At 41.1% G+C, this 11,929-nt stretch overlaps 2 protein-coding genes across 3 annotated transcripts; both read left to right on the plus strand.

The window, feature by feature from the left end:
- Nucleotides 1-911: 911 nt before the first annotated feature.
- On the plus strand, nt 912-5,886 carry tsen34 (TSEN34 tRNA splicing endonuclease subunit). Of its 2 annotated transcripts, XM_066685478.1 has the most exons (5): nt 912-1,099; nt 1,490-1,821; nt 2,663-2,798; nt 4,579-4,860; nt 5,512-5,886. In XM_066685478.1, exons 2-5 carry the CDS (start codon nt 1,519-1,521, stop codon nt 5,715-5,717), a joined length of 927 nt encoding a protein of 308 aa, XP_066541575.1. In that variant the 5' UTR covers nt 912-1,099; nt 1,490-1,518; the 3' UTR covers nt 5,718-5,886. The 2 variants fall into 2 exon arrangements, with proteins under 2 accessions (XP_066541575.1, XP_066541574.1); XM_066685477.1 differs by lacking the exon at nt 912-1,099 and having other exon boundaries at nt 1,110-1,821; nt 5,512-5,885.
- A 925-nt stretch (nt 5,887-6,811) lies between these two features.
- bcl7bb (BAF chromatin remodeling complex subunit BCL7B b) lies at nt 6,812-10,983 on the plus strand. The gene is made up of 6 exons (XM_066685391.1): nt 6,812-6,966; nt 7,511-7,586; nt 7,680-7,782; nt 8,059-8,232; nt 9,813-9,892; nt 10,182-10,983. Exons 1-6 carry the CDS (start codon nt 6,875-6,877, stop codon nt 10,251-10,253), a joined length of 597 nt encoding a protein of 198 aa, XP_066541488.1. The 5' UTR covers nt 6,812-6,874; the 3' UTR covers nt 10,254-10,983.
- The last annotated feature ends 946 nt before the right edge of the window (nt 10,984-11,929 follow it).

Genomic DNA, 11,929 nt, shown 5'->3' on the forward strand with positions numbered 1-11,929 from the left:
ATAGCAGCCCGTCCATGTATATTGACCCTGTGGAGCTCCCGACGGACAGTTCTGGTGGAAACAGGAGAGTTGAGGTGCACATTTAATTCTGCCGTGATTTGGGCAGCTGTGGTTTTTTGATTTTTGGATACAATCCGGGTCAGCACCCGAACACCCCTTTCAGACAGCTTCCTCTTGCGTCCACAGTTAATCCTGTTGGATGTGTTTCGTTCTTCTTGGTGGTATGCTGACATTACCCTGGATACCGTGGCTCTTGATACATCACAGAGACTTGCTGTCTTGGTCACAGATGCGCCAGCAAGACGTGCACCAACAATTTGTCCTCTTTTGAACTCTGGTATGTCACCCATAATGTTGTGTGCATTGCAATATTTTGAGCAAAACTGTGCTCTTACCCTCTGCTGATTGAACCTTCACACTCTGCTCTTACTGGTGCAATGTGCAGTTAATGAAGATTGGCCACCAGGCTGGTCCACTTTAGCCATGAAACCTCCCACACTAAAATGACAGGTGTTTCAGTTTCATTGTCCAACCCCTGTATATATGTATGTAGTTCAGCATTTTGTATCTCACCAAGAGAAATGTGAGGTCATGTTTAATGTTAATTATGACCTTACTGTATTTTGCTGAAAAACTATGAAGCTAAATAACTGACATGATTACACACACTATTATATACACCTCTATAGATGGTTACTCTTGCTGAAGCCTGGATGTTCTTTTTTTTTTTTCTTTTTTTTTGAGATCTGAATTTTTAAAACATGAGTTTTTGGGTTTATTCATTAATTGTTATTTAATAATCGGTAATTACCTAATGATTTTGAATAAGCAGATGTCCACAAACATTTGGCCACATTATGGAATCGACGTTTGCCTCAATCCTATTGGTTGAAACTATATGAATGGATCACGTGACTTGCATCTACTTGTGACGCAGCTATAAACAGTGTCCGAATCTCGATTTATGCCATTGGAATATATAGAGTCGACTCCTTGAATACACCGTTCACCATCAGCGCGAGGACATCATCCTCATCATCTCTACCGCTTAATCCATTTAAGGGTTGCGGTCCGGCGCCAGGACGAGAGATTTAAAAATGTACGTATGTCATCTGAGTCCTTTTACACATTACGTAGTACTTCGATCTTCAGAGTCAGTGGCTAAGAATCGACACCGAGTTCAAGAATCGAATTAGGTTTGGAGTCGACTCACTACCATAACGTGGAAGCGGTGAGATGGAGAAGTTAAAAGTCCTGTTTGGTGTTTATATAAATACTGGGGGAAATATAGTGTTATAATAAATAGTCATGTTGACCTGTGACTAGTGTAATAACAGTATTAGAGTCGAGACAGGAACAGGAATAACGGGATGTGCAGTAACTTTAGTAAACACCGGCAGCTGAAGCCCATGTGCTCCAGTATTTAACGACCATCTCCTGAGACTGATGGTATTTAAACGTCATTTAAGTATCTGTAACTAAACTGTAGCCTAAGCACATCTGTCCAGGGGTGTTGCCATGGACTGGGAGCAGGGCCCCGAAGAAAGCGAAACCCTACACAATGGTGACCGAGCAGAAGCCCGGGAGAAAGAGAATGGCATTGCTCTCAGTTTCAGCGGTAGTTCGCCTCTGTTGTGGCGGGTGGCTGATATCAAAGTTGTCCGCGAGCAGGAGGGGATTGTCGGGTCCCTGGTGGGCTCTCTAGCCCGTCAGCCAAGGCAGAATGTACGGTTAGGAAGACCACTGGAGCTCCTCGGAGAAGAAGCGAGTTTACTGCTGGACAACAGGAGAGCTACTGCTGTGCGATATAACGACAACCAGGTGAGTGTATTCTGTGCCTATTAAAGATACAGTCTATGATTTTATTTCATTTTCTATTAGCTGTGAAATATGAAGAACATGATTCAACATACTTATTTATATAACACTGGCATATTTCTTTTGGATTCTATACCAAATAACCAAGGATATCACCCCTATGAAAAGTGACCATTTTAGTTAAAGATGTACTTAAATTTGTGTTTTTGTAGTTCACCTATATGGCCAGCAGAGGTGCACTTGTGCAGATGTCGTTGTTAAAAATAAACAAAATATTATACCGTTCATTTTTACTAGTTTAAAAATGAAACAAAATCACCTGGTGAACTTTTATACTGAGGCAACACAATGTTAAACAGGAAACTGTTTATTAAACTGAGAGTGTTCATTCAAACTTAAAGTGAGGGAACATTTGAAGGGACGTTGTAGTTTTTCTGTATGAGGACTACACCAGGAGCGCCAACTGCCAGAACAGTATTTCTTATTCAATATTTCTCATACTGTGCTGCACTCAGTTAAATGAGTCCAGTTAAATAATACTAATTAGACTTAGAAAGCACTTAGTCAATGTTCCTGAAGTACTATAAATATCCATATTACAACCATAAAAACATTGATATTCACAAGACGTTTATCACAGGAACAATAGTGATTTCTCTCCATATTTCCCACTTCTAGCCTTTCACCAAGGCCAAGTAGTCAAAGATAATATATAATAATATAGATATATAATAGTGTAGCAGTGGGTAAAACACATGACGTCATAACTCCATTCAAACCACTTCCCCTGGAACTGGAAATGATTTATGTTCATGTTTGTTCTGTATCTTGCTTTCCTCTACAGGAGAATGAAGAACACCATCTGAAGGCTGTTCAGGAATACCAGGCCAGACAAGAACACAGTTACGAGGAGCAGTGTGTTCTGGCTCTAGAAGACAAGAAAGCGGTACTCCAGAGAGTAATGAGCGATCAGCAGAACGGTGAGCAATCAGATGGTTAATGTATATTCAATCCTAGTTCAGTTTATAGCTGTTGTAGCCATCCTTTGAAAATTCTAGTTTAGCTACCGTATTTTTCGAACTATAAGGCGCATTATCAATAAGGGCCTGCTAAGGCGTCTAGGTTCATATATAAGGCGCACCAGATTATAAGGCGCAGCGCATTAAATAAAACAAAGCTCAGACTGTAAGTCAAACTTTATTTAACTCTTTCACGAAAACTCTCAACTTGTTCAGTTGTAGCTGCAAATCAATACATTTACTTTTTCAGTTCGTTCCTCCACCACAAATCCATCAAAATCTTCATCTTCAGTATCAGAGTTTAATAGTTGGGCGATTTCGGCATCAAGCATGCTCGGGTCCCCCTCATCATTATCCGAGTCGGTCTCGTTGCTGATGTTTAGCTCTTGCTCTCTCACATACAGCTCTGTGCGCAGGAATCACCGCGCTCAGTGAGGATCCTGACTACGGTGGCCGTAATGCTTAAGCCATTTGTAGGTACATATATAAGGCGCATCGGACTATAAGGCACACTTTTGATTTCTGAGAAAATCATAAGATTATATGTGCGCCTTATAGTCCGAAAAATACAGTATTCATTGTTTACATTCTCTTGATGGATAAATTCTGTTGGTCACATTAATAAAGATCTGTGAAAAACGTATTAATGTGTGAAGCACCTCATGTGACTGGTTGGTAAATGATTCACTTACTAACTCATTTAAGAAATGCTTCACAATGTGTGCTTTGCATCAGTGACACTAAGTTCACATAATAAGCCTCATTAATGAGTTTTCTGATTATTCGCTCAGATCGGATTTGGCTATTGTGACAGTTCAGACTCATAAAGTGCCCTGTATTTGTGTGTAATGTGAATGAATATGTCTCTGATACGGCACACATCTGATACGCACACTCTATTCCAAATGGGTCCCAAAGTCCTTTGTAGGGCACAATTTAGATCCTTAAACAACTCACATCCACAGCTTCTTTTCTAACATTCGGTGCATTATTTTGGTTCAGAATCCATAGTTTCACCACCTACGCTATGCACTGTGTAGGAAACACAGCATGACAATGTATCACATACAGCTCCAATCTAGAACCACTTATGAAAGTGACTCAAATCTGATTTGAAAGACGACATGTTCACACAGCCGTGGAAAAAATCGGGTCTGTGTCACATTAAGGCAAATTTGAGTTATTTGCACCTGATAGTGTAATTGCATATGTAAGATATAAGAAATATATATTAAAAGGACTTTATCATAGACATATTTTCTATTAGAATTTGTCATTGTCTTATTTTTAGTCTAAATTAGTAATTATAGGTTTTTATATATAATTATTAATTTATTCATTCATTGTCTGAAACTGCTTATCCGGTTCAGGGTGGGGGTGGGTTCGGAGCCTACCCAGAATCATTGTGCACAAGGCAGGAACACACCCTGGAGGGGGCGCCAGTCCTTCACAGTTATATAATTATATTGTTTTTATAATAAATAGTCAACATGGGCGTCGGGAGATATTTAACATCTTGGAATTTAAATTATTAATGGACCCCTGGATGAGGACAGAGGGTAACTTCATCTTTTCTTTCTTATGTAAATGTTGACAGTTTTTGATTCAACAGCTACTTATGTTCATCAGCGTCACCCAAATTTCAGTAGAAATATGTACACATGATGTTTGGGTTAAATTATGTCAGCCTCATTGTGACATTGTAAATATTAATGTGCTACGTCTGTCTCTCTCTCTGAAGATCCTTCAGGTAATGAGGGCACAGAGCAGGCCCTCAGGGAACGTCTCAGTTCTCTAGAGAAAAACTTCTCTCTCCCCCGTTCTGCCATGGCGATCCAGCTCTGTACTGCCCGGGCTGGCTTCAGTCACTGCCCAGAGGAACTGGACTTCCTGGCTGCTGATTGGCCGATGCCTAGAAACAAGCGCTTGGAGACAAGGATCCGGGTGTACAGGGACCTGAGAAGGAGGGGCTTCTATCTGACCGCAGCAGGGAAGTTTGGTGGTGATTATCTGGTGTATCCAGGTGAGGTCAGAATGGTCCCAGATCTTACTATAAACAAAAAGATGAAAAATGTCCATTTATATTGACGTAGAATTATTTAGTGCTCACAGGACAACAGTAGCTCATCTGTTGCTGCACAGTTTGTGTTGGCCGCCCTCTAGTCCTTCATCAGTGACACAGGATGCTGTCAGCTGGGTATTTTTTGGTTGGTGGATTATTCTCAGTCCAGCAGTGACACTGAGGGGTTTAAAAACTCATCCACTTGTACCACCACATCACTGTAGCACTGAGAATGATCCACAGCACAAATCATGCTTGCTCTGTGGTGGTCCAGACCATTGAAGGACAGGGTGAAAGGGGGCTAACAAAGTATGCAGAGCAACAGTGTGTAGTAACAAAGAGGACGTTTAAATGTTTTGGCTGATGAAGTAATCCACTTTCTTAATGAATGAGGATGAATAGTTACTGAGAAAAGGATCCAGACACACAACCATTGGACTATGTGTTTAGACAGTCCTTATAAATGATTTCCCAGTGTAAAAAAGAACTTGGTATTTTTAAAACGTGTTAAAAAACAAAAACGTATAGAGATAGTTTTGCAGTTTTAATATGACAGATATAGTAAATTGTGGGTTTATCCTGACCACTCATTACTTTGCTCTCTTCGTTCAGGTGATCCACTCCGATTCCATGCCCATTTTATTGCGCTGTGCCTGTCCATGGATGAACAGTTACCTCTCTTCGATGTTCTTGCGGTAGCACGCCTGGGCTCCAATGTAAAGAAGACGGTGCTGCTATGTTCTCCAAAGGATCCGAGTGAAGCTGGAGTGGAGGGGGAGGTTGTGTATTCTTCTCTTCAATGGAGTGGAATGGTATAGCAGGCAGTTTTACCCTGCACCCCCCCCCACACACACACACACTCTTGGAAGCTGAGATTAGAATAATTTGCAGTTCCACACTCTCGAACCTTCTGTTTTGTGACTGAATTAGCTGCTGGATGGTGCCTTCTGCTTTATTTCAGTGTTGAAATAAAGAAATAAAAACTCTTCTTTGGCTTGGGCTCCCTGTAGATTGGTTCTGTTCTTCTTCCCTTTATTGTTTGTTTACACCAGTGTTACATATTTTACTGTATTCCTCGCTTTAATGGGACTGACTCTCCATGGACACATACCACAAATCAAAGTCGAGCCTTAACAAAAGATAAAAATATATGATGGAGTTTAAAGGAACACTAGGTAAGATTTTACATTTTTGTCCCTGGGCTCCGCTTACAGTTGCAGAGTGTAATTCACTTTCATAGAACTGTCCTGAAATCAAGGGGCAGTGAGGGGGTGCTTTACAACTCCTCAAAATGTTACATAGTGCACTTTCTACAGTGCTGAGCCTGGAGTGGCAACAACAGAGGATCTGTATTGTTCAGTCCAAACATTACTACCACCTTCTTGTTTCCACACTCACTAATAATACAGGAGCACAGTATAAAAAAAAATCCAGCAGCACTGCTGTGTCTGATCCACTTGTAGTGCAACACCCACAAACACACTACCAACACGTCAGTGTCACTGCAGCACAGAGAATGGTCCACCACAAAAAACATACCTGTCCTGTGAGGCCCTGACCATTTAAGAACAGTGTTCAAGGGGTCTATCACTGCTGTCTAAAGAAAAACATTTATCCAAAATAAGGTTTATAAGAGAAGGGAAAAACACGTCTTAACTTTCAACTTAAATCAATGTAAAAATATTGTATTCTATGTAATTTTATTGGGCCATTAATTATAACATTTTTACACACTGTGAAGGAGAGCTCCACAACAATGGAGATACGTTTTTTGATACGCAGCAGGTGGACTACAGTCGGTGACTGTAGAACTAGAAAATAATATAACGACGTGTTTTAATGTTGTGGCTGATCAGTGTGTGTAGACAAGCAGGGACGGAACTCTCGCGAGATTTGAGAAGAAGTTCGCGGAGTGGCAGACAGGAGTGGAGAGAGAGAGACATCTTAACTAAGTGATAGGAAAGAGAAGGAGAAAATGTCGGGTCGGTCGGTGCGGGCGGAGACCAGGAGCCGCGCTAAAGACGACATTAAGAAAGTGATGGCGGCGATAGAGAGAGTGCGCCGATGGTAAGAGTAAAGCCCGCTACGCTACAGACGCAGAGTAACGGACGCGAAGACCAACTTCAGAGCGGGGGCGGGGCTAACGGCTGACTGACAGGCCAATAGTGTAGAGTAGGCCAATCAGGAGTCGCAAACGCCATGCAAATGAGGGGGTGTGTCTTACGGGTGTCAGGGGTAGAGGCACTAGTCTAGAGAGAAATGTGGGCTAACTTTATACTGTGTGTGTTATTGCGGGTTTTTCTCGACATTAAATAACACCAGAGAGGCCATAACAAATTTAACAAGAGGTCTGTGCTGTCATTTCCCTGTATAGGCCTTGTATACCGATCAGCCATAACATTAAAACCACCTCATGTTTTTTGCACTTATTGTCCTTATAGGTGTATTTTGCCTCCACAACCAACCAAAAATATCCAGCCAAAAGCATCCTGTGGGTGACTACCAGTGACCACTGAAGAAGGAGATTATATTTTAGGGCAGGTAGTCACAACAAACCTTTCCCAGTAGTTACACCTATCTAAACCATTTATACCATTGCTTTTCCCTTTAGGGAGAAGAAGTGGGTCACTGTGGGAGACACATCCTTAAGGATCTTCAAGTGGGTCCCTGTAACAGAGACCAAACAGGTAAGAGTATTTATTTAAGAGATTTAATAGATGTATATGAGTTGTATCTGGTAACTGTAACTTATAGAAGCTCCCCCCCCCTCTCTGTTTTAGATATTTAAATCGAAAGGCTCATCTAGTTCAGTGAGGGAACGGAAAGGATTTTCTACAGATGTGGTGCTGGAGAGTGCTCGCTCGGTCCTGTTGGATTTCCAAGGTAATAAACGTCTTATGTTTGAGCACAGTACGTCAAGAAATCTGCTTTCACCACCAGAAAAAAAAAGAAACCATATATAATGTAAGGATTATTTATTATACAACTAACATGAGCTGTAGAATCACATTGCTTAGTGATCCCAAACGTTTATGCTCAAGAGAGAGGGTCCCACATATAGGGATGTCCATGTTTACAATTCTGTGTCAAATCTTTAAAAATTCAAAGTCTCTTTTATTTGCAGTCTCAGTCTCTGTATTAATTAACTTTGCTCGACAGACGACAACAGTAACCAGAGCTTCTTGTCGGATGCATATCACTCCAATAACAAAGTGGACAGCAGCACTAACTCCAGTCCGCAGCATGCTAGCGGTGCCGTCAGCCCCTCTCACGCTCCTTACTTCCGCACAGAGGACTCCCAGCCACCCACTCTGGGACAGGAGGCCATGGAAGGTGAGACTGATCTTACACGCTCTACTTCAGGACTGAGGATGAGGATGAGGCTTCAAAAACCTCTTTAGTCTGGGATTGATTTGATTAGGGTGAGAGAGGGTGCTTTTCTCTTGGACAGAACAAATACGTTTATCATGCCCCTTTTTTGACTAAGTTATTGTTGCCATCTAAAATGTCTGTCATCTATAGTTTAATTCGATCCATATCTCAGATTTTCTCAATTTGTCTTGGATGTAGGATGTACCGGAATATTATTGGATATTGGATGGGATTCAGTTTTATGTAGAGAGCTAGGGTTAAGTCATTTCAGCACAGGACGTCAGTAATGTTTATGCTGGATTTGCACTAGATAAGAAATCTTGGTTTAAATAACAGAGATGAGAGTGGCTACTCGATTTACTGGAGTTTTTAGACTGTCACTACTCTTCTGAGACCAGAACCATCAACCTTATCTTTTACTGCTTCATAACAAACACATTAATAACACTTATGATAAGCTGCGGTTGTGCAGAAAACTTCCCTATAGCTGCCAGAACTTGATGATCACATTAATCTCCTGGTTCTGCAGCACCAACCTTCTCCAAGGTTTACCATGTACTTGACTACGACTCATTTGTGCCGTAAATAACACCACTAAGTGTCTCCTCCAGCACTCACTTTCCTGAGATAACCTCAACTCCTTTACCACGGGATATGATCGAATATTCATGCCTAAGTCAGTTAGCATGGGATTAATATAACCGTGAGCTATATTTCCTACTCGTTTTACAGTAAGCAAAGGGCTCTGGAATCTTTCCTGATACGGAAGAGCACATTCTGGAAAAATTACTTTAAAAATGGCATTACATTACATTACATTACCCCATTTCCACAGGAAAACTCATCCAGATAAGGCTTAAAGCATGTAACAAAGACATATCTAAAATGCCTTTTTTTTCTGTGTCTTCTTATAATAAACTTAGATCCAAATATAATCATTTATAACCAAACGGTTTATACTCCAATTCTCACAGTTATTTTGAGCCCTCCACTGCCCCTGATGGTTAATAAAGGAGTACACCGAAAAAACAACAACAGGAGGTCCTCGGGTTACGTCAGTCCCGAGTTACGATGTTTCGTGGTCACGACACATCTCCCATTTACTGTATAAAGCCTTGTTTCGACTTGAGTGGTTTTGCGTCGTAAACGTCGTAACGTTTAAAAAGAATACACGGTTACGCGGCTCGGGACCGAGATGTTTTTTGATAATTACTGTGTTAGAATAGGTGTTAGGATAGGATAAGTGCTTACAGTATGTTATTTACGTACAGTGTGTACGTATGTTCCGACTTACACCGAAAATCGGTTTACGACGCGACGTAGGAATGGATCAATGTCGTAAGTCGAGGACCCCCTGTAATCCATTTATATTCCTGAACAGTCTGACGTGGCAGACTCATTTTATTTCCAGTGGCTTAGAGATGTTTAATCCTGAAAGGTGCATAATTAAGTATCACTACTCATTCTCATATGGATCTATTGTTAAATAACCACACCACAGTCCTTCTTCTGAAAATAATTTCATTAAATCCTGCACACAGAGCCATCAATGACCAGCAGCGAACTGACAGACGAACCCCCAACTTTGATAAAAGAGGATCTTCTGCCTCTTTCTGCTCAGGTAATGTTCGCTTGAACTTGTCTTTAAGTGCCAGGCCAACACAACTATGCGGGCCCACAATGTCGGCCCCACATATGAATGCCCTTCAGGCTCATTGTTGGGACCTAGGTAGGTTACGTCTAAGGGTACATATGGGCACGATACGTAGAGGTACTGGGCTACTTACATTTGTCCTACATTTGGGTCCTACTCATAGCCCATGTACCAACACAATCCTGAACTCCATGCCCCTGCCTGTGTTGTTGTGTTTCAGTGTGTGTGTGATTCCATGACATTGTTGTTCTTACAGGAAGATGAGGAGGTGGCTGTGGCTCCACCTCTGAAACGAGTCTGCACAGAAGAAAAGGCCAGTCTAAGTTAATAGCACCAGGAGAAGCACAGGTTACCAGGGCTCTCTGAACTGGAACGGACGACTTCTGAAGAAAACATCACTCCATAAACGCGATTCTGTAAAATGCTGGTTAAAAAATAAACCCCAAGTTCAGAACGTTAGAAAAGACTGAAAGCAAGATGCTGTGAAAAGCTTGGGATGATGTTCTGATATTATCCAAAAGATTTGACATTTCTGCCACTAGATATTTACTTGAAGATACAGCCGGTAGTATTACTTATTGTTAATACAGCTCAAAGGGAACCTGAGTGAAGTATAGTCGGGGAGTATGTTTTAAATATCTACTTGTTAGCTTTTTATAAACCATAGTTTTTGCTGAATTTGAGTCATGTTATGCTTGTTGCTTCGTTCTGTTGTTTTACAGCCAGGGAGAGTTTTAGCAAGAGTTGATGGTTGGACAAAACCATCATGTTCAAATAAACTGAAGAAAAAAAATAGTTTCCTACGTATTTCAGACTAAAGGACCATTTTCAAACGTACTGAGAACGTGAGTATACAGTCCCTTATTGATGGTCTCTGAACGATTCATCACCGGGGCTTTATTTGTAAATATGAAACAGGTCAAGCTGGTCATTTGCTGGTCTGCGCTTCAAGTATGAAGGTCCTTACATGCCATATGCCTGGATTTTGTTTCTATTGTAAATATGATGCTGTTTACATTATCTTTGTAACAATATTTTGCTATAGAAAAATAAATGACATGGACAATCCAAATGTGTTTTTGAGTGATACATAAGCTGTTGTGTAACAGAAGCAGTCAGGTCTTATTTCTAAGAGATTACATAGTCCATTCATTCATTCATTATCTGTAACCGCTTATCCAGTTCAGGGTCGTGGTGGGTTCGGAGCCTACCCAGAATCATTGTGCACAAGGCAGGAACACACCCTGGAGGGGGAGGTGGTGCCAGTCCTTCACAGGGCAACACACACACACACACACACATTGAGTCGCCAATCCACCTACCAACCCACGCAGACACAGGGAGAACACACCAACTCCTCACAGACAGTCACCCGGAGCAGGAATTAAACCCACAACCTCCAGGCCCCTGGAGCTGTGTGACTGCGACACCTACCTGCCGCCCCAGATTACATAATTATAATTTTCCCATGGACATTTAAAGAGGTAAATCCCTGGGGGTTAGCACATATTATGGTATCTCTTTTTAGAACTGTTGAGATTTGTTGATTACAATTCACTACTAAAGGCCTTAAAAATTCATTTTTTGAATTGATAATGTATAACAACTGTACCTAGACTCTTAACGTGACAGAACCTCATCATTGCATGTTTTCATCCTCTGTGATTTGCATTTCCTTTGTTTCTAAATGAGAAGCACCTCATGGAACAATCTTGTTACTCACTCATTCATAAATATTCACTCACATTTAGGAACTGCTTCACGAGGGTTTGTTTTTTATTACCTCAATTAAAGACACGTATCTTTGTTCTAATGAAAAGGTTTACACTGTGTTTAGTGAAGTGTTGATATGAGTGGAAACTCTAATTTAAAGTCTTATATGTTGTGAATGTTAGCACTATTTGTACTTAATAATGAATAGCAAATAATCGCTGGAACATCAATATAGGTCTATGTGGTTGTATAACCAGGAAATAGGGGTAATCTAGCTGTTCCAAAGCGCCA

The sequence above is a fragment of the Hoplias malabaricus genome, chromosome 11 (assembly GCF_029633855.1).
Source record: "Hoplias malabaricus isolate fHopMal1 chromosome 11, fHopMal1.hap1, whole genome shotgun sequence".
NCBI lineage: Eukaryota > Metazoa > Chordata > Actinopteri > Characiformes > Erythrinidae > Hoplias > Hoplias malabaricus.